Genomic DNA, 16,821 nt, shown 5'->3' with positions numbered 1-16,821 from the left:
CTGTTCCCAGGGTCCTGGGATCGAGCCTGCATCGGGCTTTCTGCTCAGTGGAGAATCTGTTTCTCCCTCTCCCTTTGCTCACCACCCCCAGTCATGCTTATTCGCTCTCTCTCTTTCTCTCAAATAAATACATAAAATCTGTTTAAAAAAATCACTAAGAAAAAAAGAAACAACCTTGTAGGAAAAAGAGGAAAGAATATGAGAAGGTGACTCCAAAAAGGAGATACAAGCAGGCAATAAATATGAGATATGAACAACCTCACTATTAATTAGGAGAATACAATTATTTCTTAAGAAATATTTTTAACTCATCTGATTGGAATAAAACTAAAAGGATCAATAATATCCAGTCCAATGTTGTTAAGAAGTGAGAAAACAGGCACTTTCATATATATATATATATTTTTTCTTTTTTAAAGTAATCTCTATGCCCAATGTGGGGCTGGAACTCATGATCCCATGGTTAAGAATCACATGCTCTACTGACTGAGCCAGCCAGGCACCCCACTTTCACATATATTTGTTTGGTGAATAAAATATAGCCACCTGAACAACAATTTTAGCGGTATCTATCAATTTAAAGTATATATAACTTTTAACCCAGAAATTCTACTTTTAGGTGTCTATCCAACAAAAATACTCACATAAGTATGTGAAAATTATAAGGCTGTTTACTTCAACATTGTTTACATAAGCAAAATATGGAATAAAGCTGAAATGTCCATTAATGAGGGATTAAATAAACTTTAAGTGGCTATTCTAATATATGGAATAAAGATTATCTATATAAACATGTACATATATGTACATTTAAGCAACAATTAAGTAAAAAAAACTGTAGAATAACATGTATATTATGACCTCACTTTCATAAAAGGCAAAAAGTATATATTTATAAATGCACAGAAAAATGATAGGCAAGATATATACCAAACAGTTCACAGTGGTTGCCTCTGAGAAATAAGATTAGGGCATGAGAAATAAGAGATTATTTTGTGTGCTTTTTTATTGCTGTGATACTGTGATTTATATTAAAATATATATATATATATTTGGTCTTTATCCCTGTTCCTGGAATATAGCTCCTAAAACCCTAGTAATTTCTTAAGCTATAAAAAACAATAGGAGAATCTTTTTTTTTTTAAGATTTTTACTTATTTATTTGAGAGAGAGAGCATGAGCAGGGAGAGCAGCAGAGGGAGAGGGAGAATCAGACTTCCCGCTGAGCAAGGAGCCCAATGCAGGGCCTGATCCCAGGACTCTGGGATCATAACTTGAGCCAAAGGCAGATGGTTAACCGACTGAGCCACCCAGGTGCCCAGAGAATCTTTTCTTTTAATATTTGGTCTATTGTCCTCAAATAGCTCCAGTTCCTGAAGTAGTTCCAGAGTGATAAAGGTGAAAGGAATCTTACTATTTAAAACAAGGCCCTTGGAATCACACCTGAGTTTATATTAATGAACTGACGTTCGAAACAGCCCCTAAGGATGGGGGCAGATTGCCAGGAGAACCAACCAAGTGATAAGAGCATGGGACTTTCAGCCCCTCACACTCTACCTCTGAGACAAAAGGAAGAGATTGAATTAATCATCAGTGGCCAATGGTTTAAATCAATCATGCCTACCATAATGAAGTTTCCATAAAAATCCCTTAGCTGTAGGGCTGAGAGAGGGTCCAGGTTGGTAAAAACATTAAGGTGCTGGGACAGTGGCACTCCCAAGAAGGCATGGAAGCTCCATGTCCCCTTCCCTATACCTTGCCATCTGGCTGTTCCTCAGTTGTGTCCTTTTTATTTATAAGAAACTGATAACCTGGAGTGCCTGGGTGGCTCAGTGGGTTAAAGCCTCTGCCTTCGGCTCAGGTCATGATCCCAGGGTCCTGGGATGGAGCCCCGCATCGGGCTCTCTGCTTGGCAGGGAGCCTGCTTCCCTATCTCTCTCTGCCTGCCTCTCTGCCTACTTGTGATCTCTCTCTCTGTCAAATAAATTAATTAAATCTTAAAAAAAAACTGATAACCTAGTACGTAAACTGTTCTTCCTGACTCTGTAAGCTGCTCTAGTAAATTAATTGAACCCAAAGAAGGGCTTGTGGGAACCTTTGATTTACAACAGGTTAGTCAGAAGCATAGGTTAATACTACTTGGACTTATGATTGGCATCTGTGGGACTGAGCCCTTAACCTGTGAGATCTGATGCTATCTTTGTCAATCATCAAAATTTTTCAATCATTAAAATGTTACCAATCATGGGGCACCTGAGTGATTCAGTCAGTTAAGCATCTGACTCTTGGTTTTGTCCCAGGTCATGATATCAGGGTCATGAGATTGAGCCCCATGTTGGGCTCCATGCTCAGCACGGAGTCTGCTGGAGATTCTCTCTCTGCCCCTTCCCTGTGCACACATGTGCTCTATCTCTCAAATAAATAAATGAATAAATAAGTCTTTTTTTTTAAATGTTACCAACTGTAAATTAGCTATCAGTCAAATACTTAGTTCTATAAAACTCCAGGCAACCAGATTTGTGACAAAAGGGAAACAATCTTACTTTTCTCGTAATCTCTGAAGCTCCACCTTCAAATCCTCATCCTCTATTTCTGATTCATCATCACTGCTCATTGGAGAAGATGGTGAATAGAAGAGTGAGCTCTGTGTTTGGTTATAGGCTTTTTTTTCATGGAGGGGTAAGCACTGATCACTCTCTGGACCAGTCTTTGCCACTGACTTCCCTCTGCCAGCAAGGGTGGCTGAAAATTCACTATCAGAGCTAGGCTGTTTACCAGCAGTAAGTATCTCTCTCTCTTTAAGCAACAGTTCATGTCCAGAATGCATATTACTTCCCGTGGCTGAGTTCTCCTCCAATTCTTTTTCTGGGGTCATTGAAGATACATCAGTCTCACAAGCTGTGCTAAAAGATAAGAAGTTGTCTCCTTGTTTGGGAATTCTTTGCCCTTCTTTGAAGGTCTCATGAAGAGCTTGTAACTTCTGAGAAGAAAGTGAAGTTTGTGGATTGTGCATGGCATGTTCCATTTCCACTAACTGAGGCTTTGCTCTGTCCATAAAGACTAGAGCTTCTTCACTAGAATGGGTTGTCATTTTTTTGAATACTGGTGTGTGTTCTATTCCAAAAGATGTCACTTTCACTGACTGCTGCTGAGGAACTGTAATCACCTGAGATACAAAAAGGCAAAAGTGGTTGGCTCTATCTAACCAAAGAGTAAACCCACAAAGAAATTCAATATCAAAATATGGCACAGACAAGTGAATGGTCTGCTGTGATGTACACACATCGATAACACCCAAACCTAAAAACCCCATTTATAATTCTCATTTTCAAAGTCCTTCAATTAGGTCCCCTGGATAAGGAGAGTTGGCTTCAAATTGCTCAAACAAAATTCTGTAATTTAAAAAAATTCAATAATTCAAGTTACTGAGATTCTAAAGGACAAGAAATAGATTTATTAAAAAAGGTGACCCAACCACCCACTGAGAAATGATGACTCATTTCTGTGCTCTTTTCCACTACTAAAATCGCCATTTCTTTAGACTTAACTCAAAGCCTACAAAAGGTAAGGGGAAAAACTTAAATATGACAATAATCTACCTTCAAAATAAGTACTATTTAAATACCAAGATCTCCAATGCTATTCTCTTTTACAATGCCCTTATAGATAAAGATTCAGCCAAACACACAAACCTGGAACCGACCCCGCTGAAATGATCCACTCATTGCTTTACATCTACTCAAAGCCCTAGTATCAGCCATGGACTCTCCCGTCAGGGGAATGGGATCAGGAGCAACTGCTGATCTCATATCTTCTGTTTCCACTGCAAGTTTTGTACAATTGTAAGCAGAAAAGAGAAAATTGTTTGTTAAGACTAAATTTGTTTACATTACCAAAAAAATGAAGAAAAGTAGAAAAAGCTTAACCCCTGCTAAATAATTAAAAAGTGTTAATGTAATAAGCAACACTGCAGAAGTCCCTAACTCAAAATCAGACATTGTAAGATTTATCCCAAGACTTAGTATCTATATGAAATGAATAACTGTAAAACCAAATTAGTTACAAAAGGAAAAGTAAAGTGGCAATGACATTAATGGGACACGTCACAGACATGGGCTACGTGAAAAAAGTGGTAAGGTTTGTATATGAACAAACAAACAAACAAACAAAAAGAAAAACAGAAGTAAATGAAAAGTGATGTTACCTAGTCTATGTCCCTGACTGTAAGCACACTACCTTGACGGACTTTTGATCTCTTGAAAAAGCTGGTTGACTGCCGTAGCCTGTATGCCCAGCTTTTTAATTTGCGAGTCCAGGATTTCTTGCTAATAGGATTTTTGAGACTAGGACAAGTAAAGCTTAGGCCAAAATATCCACCTCCTGTCTGCAGATGAATGGCTCCACCGCTTGACACAGCAGCAGGATAGGCCTCTGGATCCCCTGGCAGTGAAGCATCTGGGGACATCTCCTAATGGAGACAAAAAGAGAAAAACCAAAATAGTAATAATTTAGGTAAGGTGAAGCAGTTGTTTATATCATTGGACTTTCTTGCATGAACTAATCAGTAATCAAAAATGGAATGCTATGTATACCTGCATATCAGAGTGAATCTGAAGTATTCAACTTAGCGGAATTAATCCTTCTCCTTTCTTTAAAAGTATTATTTGGACTTCAGACAAATAAAGAGCAGAATATTAACCTTATACCCTAGAATATTTTTCATTACAGCAACTTTGAAAACTGAATTTAAAATTATTTCCTTCATATGCTTCATTTACTAAAAAAAGGTTACTGAAACCCTATGCTCTTAAAATGAAACTTTCATTTATGCTCATATTATTTGAGAGAGTTAAAGATGCCTAACACCTATGATAACATAGAAAAAAGCTTTCTAGGCATTTAGATTTATAGAGAAATACTACCAAATCAAATTTCTTACTTTATGTCAGCACGCAGAAACTTACAATGGACCTTGAAATTATTTCAAATTCTTGCTATAAAAATTGTTAACATCAGGCCACAGCTCACTATAAAATCACTTTCCTCTTCTTGCCTCCCATCCCTCCCAACAAAATGTCAAAATTAACTGTTGTATTCTAAATGAGTACTTTAAAAATAAATCCTCTATAACAGTTAATACAAAAGTATACAACTTTGGGAACATGAGACTGGTCTCTACTAATCTAGAAAATTAAATGAGTATTACAAAGTTCAAAGAATGGGATTCAGCATTTGTCTGCAGGAAGATAGCGTAAGTGGCATTAAGTACACTGGAGTCTTGAATAAGCATTAACACTCAGGGCAGGTCAGCATTTATTAAAATTCTGAACAATCAGTTCTTATTTTCTGAAGTCCTATTTTGGAAAAAAAATCTCCTTCTGAACTAGTAATAATGCTACTGTCATGAAGAGAAAAAAATTCTCAATAATATTAAATTTAGAAAATGTTGCATTGGTCCCACTGAAATTACAGAAAATTTTTTAATAAGTAATACCTGGATCAAGATGGTGAGTTAAGCACAAGTTCTAGTCTACCTTATCAGTCCAAATCCATAGATATGACAGGAAAAAAACAGGCATAGACACATGTATATATGACTAGAGGAGGAAAAAGAAGCCCATGACACAGGCAGTAACTTTCAAAATGCTGCAAACTTGGGGCGCCTGGGTGGCTCAGTGGGTTAAGCCTCTGCCTTTGGCTCAGGACATAGTCCCAGGGTCATGGGATCAAGCCCCACACCCAACTCTCTGCTCAGCAGAGAGCCTGCTTCCTCCTCTCTCTCTCTGCCTGCCTCTCTGCCTACTTGTGATCTCTGCCTTTCAAATAAATAAATAAAATCTTTAAAAAAATATGCTGCAAACTTGGGTGGCAGATATAGGCAGTGAGCGCAAGCCCTGGCCAACCAAAGGGAAGAGTGGTTGGCTAGAATGCTTACAAAGCTGTCCGCAATCAGTCTCCTATCTACCTCAACATCATCTCCTAACACTCTCCTACTTTCTGGACTTCTTTTGGTTCCTTGAACAGGTCTCCACCCATGACTGTTACCACCATACACAAGTTCTTCCCTGACTACCCTATATAAAGTAATCCCCTACTCATTCTATCATAGCCTTTTTCTTTATTTATTTGTTTAGGATCTATCTTCTCCCACTAGAATTTGGGCTTCACAAAGAGAGATCTTGACTTACTCACTGAATGGGAGAGTAAACTGGTTGGGGTACCAAAGAAAGGCAGTTCTTCTTTCCTTCCCTATCTCCACAGCAAGCAAAAGACAGTAGAGGCATCTGCTCCCAAATAAGAGTGGTGAGAAGAAAATGTTTGTGGCCCAACCAGCAACATAGGAAGGAGACAACATCCAGAAGGAAGGGAAAGCCCTTCCACCTTTGAAGAAGATTAAGCTACCTTCTAGGCAGCATTTCAAGAAAAGCAGTAATGTTCAGAGCCAAGAAGCATGTTCAATGCCTTTCCCACCATTACTGGAGGAAGGCTACAACAATTATATATAGCATTTAGAGAGACAAACAAGAAATCGTACAGGGGAAAAAGAAAAAATGAGTCTAAGAATCACCAAACACTTATGGGAAGTCAACACTATAAGAAAACATTAGGGGCACCTGATTGGCTCAGTCAGTAGAGCATGTGACCCTTAATCTCAGGGTCGTGAGTTGAGGCCCCACATTGGGTGTGGAGCCTACATAAAAAGTAAATAAATAAAAACTTTAAGAAAGAAAGAAAACACTAAATTCAATAAGAAGAATAGCCAAGTTTTGAAATAGCATCAATAACATAGAATAAGACTTTAATATCTCCAGAAATATGTGTGAAGATAATACAAGCATAAGAAAAATTATGAACTACAGTTACTGGAAATTAAAAATATAATCCTAAGGGTTTCTGGGTGGTTCACTGGGTTAAGCATCCAACTCTCTTTTTTTTTTTTTTAAAGATTTTATTTATTTATTTATTTGACAGAGATCACAAGTAGGCAGAGAGTCAGGCAGAGAGTGAGAGAGAGGAGGAAGCAGGCCCCCTGCGGAGCAGAGAGCCCGATGTGGAGCTCGATCCCAGGACCCTGGGATCACCACCCCAGCCGAAGGCAGAGGCTTTAACCCACTGAGCCACCCAGGCACCCCAAGCATCCAACTCTTGATTTCAGCTCAGATCATGATCTCAGGGTTGTGAAATTGAGCCCCATGTTGGGCTCTGTGTTGGGTATGGAGCCCTCTCCCTCTGCCCTTCTCTTCCCCTCTCTAAAAAAAAATGAAAAAAAAAATTAAAATAAAAAAAGAATAACAGAATCCTTGACATAAAGAAACAGCTGAATAGGAGACTGGAAATAGCTTAAAAATTGAGAAATTCTTCCAGTACAAAAAGCAAAAGGACAAAGAGATAGAAAGTAGACAGTGAAAAGTTAATAGATAAGAAAAGCAGCAAATGAAGAAATAAACTATCACTATTTACAGACAATATGATCTTATATATTATACAGAAAATACAAAATGATATACAAACTCAGTGAAATTGAAGGATACAACATCAACACAAAAAATAGTTGTATTTCTATATATTAGCAATGAAAAATCTGAAAAGGTAATTAAGAAAACAATTCCATTTATAATAAAAACAAACAGAATAACAATGGTACTGGAACAATAGGATAGTCAGATGCAAAAGAATGAAGGTGAATCTTTATTTTACACCATATACAAAAATTAACTCAAAATGACCCTACCATGTATACTTAATCAAGTGTGAAGCAATAAAGGCATTTTTGGACTTAAAAAAATACCCAAATTAGTCACCCATGCAACAAATTTAAAAATATTACTCATTGAAGCATTTTGGGGTAGGGGAGGAAGGAATTCTAGGACACCAGAAATAGTGGCAAGTAAGTTTGATCCAGAAGTAGCAACGGACGCTTAGACAAAAGAATCCATTTGACCTTGACACGATAGTGTCCTCTGAGCAAAAAAATTTAAATGACAGAAAATCATTTTTCATTTTTAATGGTTCTAATCATCTTACATGATCATCAGATAACAATATAATTATAATATAAATGCTGTTTACTGACCTTCAATTCTTCAAATCAACCCACAGACAAAGCACAACCAATATTACAGAAAAAAAAATGTAGATGTTATAAACTTTGCCAGTGTTAAAAAGCAATACAAGTGATAAAAATTAGAAGGTATGTGGGAAAGAAGAAAGGGAAAATGTAATAATTTCCTCACCCTTCATAGTAGTGAATTATTAGGTATTATCTAAAAGTATTCAATCAAAAGATAGATGAATAAGTATATTATTTACAAGTTATTAATGGCAATGACTTCAAGAATTAAAACCAGGGACTGAACAGTGTTTGGGGAGTAGAAAAGGGTATAGAAGTTGTTAACATAATTACTTTTAATTTTCTATTCTTCTGAATTGCTTTCCTGTTTATATATCAACTATATAATTTAGAATACTAGTTTACAACAATATAAATCTTAATGTTGTATCTATTCACTGGAATATTACGCCATTGTTTAAAAAACATAAGTGAGGTGGAACTATGTGTACCAACATGGATAAATGCTGATAATTGGAAAAAAATGCAGAATAGCACATGAACATAGAGAAGTATATGTATAAAAACATATCTATCTATATCTTTGTAAATATGTAATAAAGAGGTATGACTGGGGCGCCTGGGTGGCTCAATCAGTTAAGCATCTGACTTCTGCTCAGGTCATGATCTTGGGTGGGGATTGAGCCCCAGGTGGGGCTCCCTCCCCCAGCTCGTGCTCTCTTTCTCTCTCAAATAAATAAATAAAATCCTTTAAAAAAAGAAGTATGATTATACAAATATCTGTATGTTAGTTAAAACTATGTCTGCAAAGATTCATTAACAGCTGTGTCTATAGGTTTGGAAGTGGGATGGATTTTACTTTACATACATACATATGATACTCATATAATAATAACAATAATAAAGAGATACAGTGGTGAAGATTTAGAAATATATCTATGATATACTATAAAATGAAAAGATAAATTTGCAGACCAATATGCATATAGCGCAATCCTATTTTTGTAAATAAAAAGTTATAGGGATGTAAAAAGATCCATGTAAGCTTAAGAAGGTTAAGTGCCAAATACTGGATAAACACCAAATAGTCATTACCCCTGTGATTTGAAGGAATAGAAAAGGGAAATTAAGTTCCTATGTACATAACTTTAAAAAAATACCGTATTATTTCACTCATGTGGAATTTACGAAACAAAACAAATGAACTCAGGGTAGGGGAAGAGGAAAACCAAGAACCAGAGAGGGGAGGTGGGTGGAGGGATGGGCTGAATAGGAGATCAGGATTAAGGAGGGCACTTGTGATAAGCGCAGGGTATTGGATCACAGCAGGAAGTGCTGAATCACTATATTGTACACCTGTACTAATATTAGACTAGAGGTGAACTGGAATTTAAATTTTAAAAAATAATTTTTTTTTTCAAATAAAACCCATCAAACAAGATTAAACTAGAAGCATAAACTTTTAAGAAAGCAAATTGAGACCAGGCACTTTTAACTGGAAATCTAAAAGTCAGTTCTTCCTACCTACTAAAACAATCTATGAATCAGTCCTGTTGTCACGAATACAAAAAAAGACATCCTTGCAGGTTCCTAGCTAATTCACCAGAGGGCTCTCTCACCAAAGATACTTCAGTCGTCTCCATCTAGAAATTCTGGGCACCTGCAGCCAAAGTCATGACCTTCTTAAATAACCTGTGACCTCAGAATCTTAAGACATAGACAATTTCATTTCAAAGGATATAACTTTAGGAAAGAAGGAATTTCTTTAAAAGAATAAGGGTAAGAAATTTATTAGAAAGAATGATACTTACATGTAAACATAATTCGCTGGGTATAGAAGTTATCACATTCAGGTCCCTTTTGAATACTGATATGTTAGCAGGCTGACTTGCAGCCACATTGGACAGAATCTTAGAGCCTGTCTGCTGAAAATTAGGGGACTGTGCAGGACTATCTTGAATTCCACTGTGACTGATGCCTATGACTTCTGGCACTGGGCATGAAAGCGTATCTTCAGCAGAGGAAGAAAATGGAGAGTCTATGCTTTGGGTATCCTTCTGACTCTCAGGAACAATGCTAGATATGCTATGCTCCTGATAGAGCAAGTTTCTTAATTTTTCATCCAGAGTTTTAATTCGGTTGTCTGCAAACTCCATTTTTGGAGGTCTTTCCCCATCTGATTCCAGGATAGTAGTGGGTAGAAGGGTAGTCAGTTCAAGGCCAGGGGTCTGAGTGGGAATGACCATCTTAGGAGAACTTGCTTCAGTGTTCATTGTGGTTTCTCCTTCTTGGGAAATAAACTCTGCATCCATAGTTGGCTGCTGCACTGCTAAGGATTGAGGCTTTTGATCAGATACAAATGCCAGAGTTGTAACAGAGTTACCAGCAATCTGAGTTGACTCGCCAGGAGGGACCATAGGTACATCAGCCTGACTGGCAGCTTGGTGACATGGATATACAGGTAGAAATATGCCTGCTCGGTTGGTGAGTCCCTCACATTCAACTGGAACTGCACGAACTGAAGTAGCAGTATAACTTGAACTACTAGTAACTCGTGCCATTATCTGCCTGTCATCTTCCACTCGATACAATATAGCTGGCTGCTTAGTTTCTACACTGGCATATTCAGAAATCTTACCATCAACTACATCCTTGAGTTCTGATTTGGAGGCAAAAAGTACACGTTGGCATGGATTACTTTCTAGAGTGGGCACTGTGTCCTGTGATATTTCCTTATTACTTGTGGTTCTTGGACCTAGAACAGTAACAAAGAATAGCTAGGCACATATTAATAAATACAAAGCATGGACTAGTAACCAAATTCAAAGGGGACAAGAGGAGCAATGGACAAACAAGAACCTATGTGTATAAGTCTTGTAAATAAGATTCAAAATACACAGAATTCAACCTGTCAAGGAATAAAAACCTTTTATTTTTTTCCCATAAATACTATATTTAAAAATATTACCTTTTAAAATGGCTTAAGTTAGACCCTAACAATAACACCTTCAAAAATTATTATGAACATTCTCATAAGAATACAATATCCATGAACACAAATTAAAGATATGGTATATATCTTGTAACCCCTCCAAGTCTGGAGAAAGCTGGCAGACAATGAACACTTACCAGGAAGCAGAGACAGCCCAGTAACTGTAGATATGGACTGCTGAAGAGTAGGAGGTGATTGAGCCTCACGGTTTCTTATTGTTTGATTGATACAGAATCGCCACCGACCAACTGGGGATGACTGTGGAACAGATTCATCTGTAAAAAGAATTAACAAAAATCAATATGCTAAGCTATTGTCAACATGTTTACCCTATTAAGGAAACCAGGTTAAAACACCAATTTGTCTTGTATCTCCATTTCCAACAGCATTAGGATATGTGTAATTTATGAGACCAGACCTCCCAACGCAGGCAAATACTCTAAAGAACTAAGCACAAGATATTATTAGGGAAGGATTTTTTAAATCTATGAAAACGAACATTATAGCAATAGCAATTAGAAGAGGGCACATTTTGGGGGAAAAATGGGAAGCATTTTCTCCAATAAAACCTCTATCTCCTGTTCTGCATCCTGATTATGATGATGCTTACCCAATTCTATAGGTATTAAAAGTTATAGAACTATACACCAAAAGAAAAAAATCAATTTTACTATATGACAACTTAAAAATAAAGTCCCTACATCTTTACTCCTACTTTGTAAATTCATTCAAATAAGTAATTCTTTTTGTAAACTTTACCATACTTTATCACTCAGAAATCTGTTCAAATTCCCCCTAGCAAGAAAGAACAGAGGAGGACCCTGGCATCCTAACACAAAGTAAATTTCAGGGTAATGGTATCTGGTTTCATGACTCCCACACCACCTGTTGCTTCTTCATGTTGTTATAATTCCTTCACAGGTCCTCATTTGTCTATGGCTCTTCGCCCCCTCCCAGATACTCTAAATATAACCATGACCAGAGCTGAAAAGAATGGAGAGATAAAGTCATCAGAAAAGAAAACAGAAGAACCCATTTTTTAGTCCCTGGAAGTTTAGCTAGTAACTGATTTACAAAAACTTATCAGTGATCACAGCAGGTGGAAGGAAATCAAGATATAAATGACTGTATTAAAACACGAGGCAAACTTAGAACATAGTGATATTAGTTAAGAAAGGTACTGTCCACATCATATCAGTGGTTTAAAAAACCAACTTACCAATTAACTTCAAACAGTAAAGCCATTAAAGGTCATCAGAATTGCGACTGCTTTTCTGATAACATACCATGCAATGACTCAGAAATCAATTAATTGGATAAAGAACCAACACTTGAAGAAAATCTGGAGAATGATTTTACTTCTTACATCTGGGCTGAAAAGGCCTTACCAAGTGTGGGTAAACCTACATTAACAATTTATGAACTTCCTTTATGGGCTAGTATCTTTCTCAATGAAGATACATAAATTAAAGTTTCCAAATGTCTTGCTTCAAAAGCCACATGGTAAATTTTATGAAATATACTTACTGCTGGTTTGAGTGGATGCAGAATTTATCTGTACTTGTTCAGATGATCCTGTCTGAATTAAAAATGAACAAATAAATAAAGAAGTTCCTGATATATATCTGAGAAGACCTATTTGCTAAGCAACTGCTCTTACTTGGCTATTGTTGGATTCCACAATAATAGAGTCAATTCCGATGGCTCTATCTGCAGCAGAGTGGACATGAAGAATCTCCTGGGCTTGACCTACAATAGCCCTCAATTCTTCTACAAATTTTTCTTTCTCACTTTCTAGCACAAAGTTATCTTCAACCTGTCGAAAAGTAAAAGTAAGTCTATTTAGTTTCTTCAGGATTGTGATATTATATCAATGGTGACTATCTTAAAGAAAATTAAATGAAAATTGAGTATTATATACAAAGGCCACAAGAGAAGTAAAAACAACCAGCACTGGGGCACCTGGGTGGCTTAGTCAGCTGAGTGTCCAACACTTGGTTTCAGCTCAGGTCATGATCTCAGGATCGTAAGATCAAGCCCAGCATCAGGCTCCACACTCAACAGGGAGTCTGCTTGAGATGCTCTCCCTCTGCCCCTCCCTCCGCTGGCGCTCATGCACTCTCTAAAATAAATAAATAAATCTTTTTAAAAAATGACCACACTAAATGCCACGTAAAACATTAACTTGTTCTTATTTTGAGACCATTGATGTTTGTCAGATCGGTACCACCTACCAGAGAAAAAGCCAGCATTTAAAAAAACATATCACATTCTATAAATTATCATTTGAGGAACATAACTGAGAAAATGTTTATGATTACCACTAAGATGTCCAAACCCAAAAGTTTTTTAAATCACAAAATGAACATCTCTAAAGGCCTGGAGAACTCAGAAAACGTGTTAAACAAGAGGCAGAACTAGACTGGAGTTGGGGGTGGAAGGAATAGGGTGGCTGAGTGATGGACATTGGGGAGAGTATGTGTTACGGTGAGTGCTGTGAATTGTGTAAGACTGATGAATCACAGACCTGTACCCCTGAAGCAAATAATACATTATATGTTAATTTTTTTTAATTACGAAAGAATTTCAGTTTTATTTCGTGTGTAACAATTATTAGATCAATGAACTAATTACTGAAAACAAAACAAAAACAAGAAGCAGAACTAACAACATTATTAACTTTAAAAATGCTTAATTCTTTTTCTTCAGGAATGCACATCTAAAGAAAACTGGCAGAAACAATCTGAGGGTTTTGGAGGGGAGGAGGGTGGGAGGTTGGGTGAACCCAGTGGTGGGTATTATAGAGGGCACGTATTGCATGCAGCACTAGGTGTGGTGCATAAACAATGAATTCTGGAATACTGAAAATAAATTTTAAAAAATAAAGGCTATTAAAAAAAGCATGAAGTACTCTTCCTTCTACCCTTATTGATCTGCATTTCAAAAAGGGCAAAACAACTAACTTAACCTAACAATTCAAAGAAAATATGAAAACTAAAAGAAATGATGACTATTATTTAAACACCTATTTATGGGGCACCTGGGTGGCTCAGTGGGTTAAAGCCTCTGCCTTCTGCTCATGTCATGATCCCAGGGTCCTGGGATCGAGCTCCGCATCAGGCTCTCTGCTCTTCAGGGAGCCTGCTTCCTCCTCTCTCTGCCTGCCTTTCTGCTTACTTGTGATCTCTCTCTGTCAAATAAATAAATAAAATCTTTTAAAAATAAATAAATGAATAAATAAATAAATAAATAAATAAGGGCCTATTTGTAAGATGACATATCAGTACCTAACACAATAGAATTACCTGCTTAGGCCTTATATCCAAAGATTCTGATTTAATTAGGGACCTAGGCAATGGATTTGTTTGTAAAAAGCTCTTAAGATGACTTTAACATGCAGCCTGGAATAAGAAACATTGACCTCTTAATAAAAACCCCTCATATTTTAGAGATAAATATACTGAAATGAAAGAAGTTCGAGTGACTTACTTTTTGTTATAAGTAGTATAGTTCTGTGCAAATCTTAAAAACTAATGGTACCCTAAAAAGACTGTTCTGAATAAGTGAGGGGAGAGTATGAGTGAAAAAAGATACAGAATGCTAAAGGTTAAATAACTCGGTTTCACTGTACTTACCATATAGTCTGCAATATCCTCTGGTGCATCACCATCAACATCAAATTTGAAGGTGACCATCTTGTTGTTGTGTGTCTCCAGTTGACACTCTACCATATTGTCTCCAGATATTGATACCTGGACACAAACATTCCACCAATTTAAGAGTCACAGTTATTTATTATCTTCTCTTTGCAATCAACCAAGGAACTAGATGAGCATATGTTCAATACATGGAAAAATAGTTTAAACTGTTGAAAATATAAAAAGATTGTTTTTTTCCTATTGAAATAGTGCCTTAGTACCCATCCTATGCCAAATACAAGAGTTAAACTAGCAAAATATAAATTAGAAATGTGATCCAACAGAAATGAGAAAGGAATACAACTTCTATAAAAAGTAAAAAGAAAGACAAAAAAGTCAGAAGAAGTCTATTTTTTCCAAAATGCAAAGATCATTCAGTCATTCATGCCAAAATTCTCTTAATCCTACAAATTGGCTCTTCAAGCAAAAGAAAACATACTGCTATTGAAAATGAATACTAGTCCAGACTTTTTGGACAGTCCATCTAGCAATATGTATTTAAATTTTTTTTTAAATTTTCATTAGTTTTATTAATTTATCTTAAATTGAAGTATATTAACATACACAGTTATATTGAATTCAGGTGTCCAACATACTGATTTAACAATTCCATACATTACTCAGTGCTCACCATGGTAAATGTACTTACCACCTGTCAGCAAACAATGTTTACAATGTCATTGACTATATTCCCTTTGTTGTACATTCCCCACAACAAAACAACTTCCCCTCTACCGACCACTTTTATTCTCTGTATTAATGAATTTGGGGTTTTTTTTTTTGTCACTTTTTCACCCATTAATTCTACTTCTAGGAATGAAGCATTAAGAAGAATCAGGGATGTTTATAAAGATCCATGTTCAAGAGTGTCTGTTACAGAGAAACACACAGAGACAGACAGACAAAAGGAGAGAGGGGGGCGCCTGGGTGGCTCAGTGGGTTAAGCCTCTGCCTTCAGCTCAGGTCATGATCTCAGCATCCTGGGATGGAGCCCTGCCTAGGGCTCTGCTCAGCGGGGAGCCTGCTTCCTCCTCTCTCTCTCTGCCTGCCTCTCTGTCTACTTGTGATCTCTGCCTGCCAAATAAATAAATAAAATCTTTTTTTAAAAAAAAAAGGAGAGAGGGGGCGCCTGGGTGGCTCAGTGGATTAAGCCGCTGCCTTCGGCTCAGGTCATGATCTCGGTGTCCTGGGATCGAGCCCCGCATCGGGCTCTTTGCTCAGCGGGAGCCTGCTTCTCTCTCTCTCTCTGCCTGACTCTCTGCCTACTTGTGATTTCTCTCTCTGTCAAATAAATAAATAAAATCTTTAAAAAAAAAAAAAAAAAGGAGAGAGAAAGACAAAAAGTTAAAGAAGACACAGACTGACAGACAGAGACTGAAAACAACCTAAATGACAACAGAAGAAAATTTTAAATTGTAATAGCTCTATATAAGGGACTATGTAAGACAGCAATTGGAAATATTATATTATTGAAAAATTACTGACATAGGAAAATGTACATGATATATTAAGCTTTTAAAAAAGGAGAATACACCTTCTCAAACTACTACAAAAACATAGAAGGGGAAGGAAAACTTCCAAATTCTTTCTGACACCAGCATTAACTGGATACAAAACCAGATTAAGAAACTGCAAAAAAAAAAAAAAAAAGAAGTATAAACCAATATCCCTGATGAACATAGATGTAAAAAATACTCAACAAAATACTATCAAACTGAATCCAACAACACATTTTTAAAAAAATCATTCACCACAATCAAGTAGAATTTATTCCTGGGATGCAAGGGTGGTTCAATATTCACGAATCAATCAATGTAATACACACACATCAACATGATAAAGAATAAGCCATATGATCCATTTCAATAGATGCAGGAAAAGCACATGACAAAGCACAACATCCTTTCATGATGAAAACACTCAATAAAATAGGTTTATATGGAACATCCCTCAACAAAATAAAGGTTGTATGTGAAAAATCCTTAGATAACATCATGCTCAATGATGAAAAACTGAAACCTTTCTCCTGAAGGTCAGGAAAAATTCAAGGATGTCTACTT

At 36.7% G+C, this 16,821-nt stretch overlaps 1 protein-coding gene across 8 annotated transcripts in view; it reads right to left on the bottom strand.

Annotated features, from left to right (window-relative positions):
- The window catches only part of WNK3 (WNK lysine deficient protein kinase 3), a 158,045-nt gene that overhangs the window by 20,692 nt on the left and 120,532 nt on the right, over positions 1–16,821 (bottom strand). For 4 of the 8 annotated variants that reach the window (XM_082717470.1, XM_082717473.1, XM_082717471.1 and 1 more), the window contains 8 exons: positions 14,699–14,815; positions 12,724–12,879; positions 12,591–12,642; positions 11,201–11,338; positions 9,883–10,826; positions 4,237–4,468; positions 3,693–3,823; positions 2,544–3,166 (listed from right to left, as the gene is read on the bottom strand). In XM_082717470.1, the coding sequence (XP_082573596.1) occupies positions 2,544–3,166; positions 3,693–3,823; positions 4,237–4,468; positions 9,883–10,826; positions 11,201–11,338; positions 12,591–12,642; positions 12,724–12,879; positions 14,699–14,815 (2,393 nt within the window). The remainder of the gene's footprint in view (positions 1–2,543; positions 3,167–3,692; positions 3,824–4,236; positions 4,469–9,882; positions 10,827–11,200; positions 11,339–12,590; positions 12,643–12,723; positions 12,880–14,698; positions 14,816–16,821) is intronic. The other 4 variants (XM_082717475.1, XM_082717476.1, XM_082717474.1 and 1 more) reach the window with 2 other exon arrangements.

Source organism: Mustela nivalis, assembly GCF_964662115.1.
Source record: "Mustela nivalis genome assembly, chromosome: X".
Lineage (NCBI taxonomy): Eukaryota > Metazoa > Chordata > Mammalia > Carnivora > Mustelidae > Mustela > Mustela nivalis.
The sequence above is the reverse complement of the archived record's forward strand: the minus strand, read 5'-3'. Positions and strand labels throughout refer to the sequence as shown.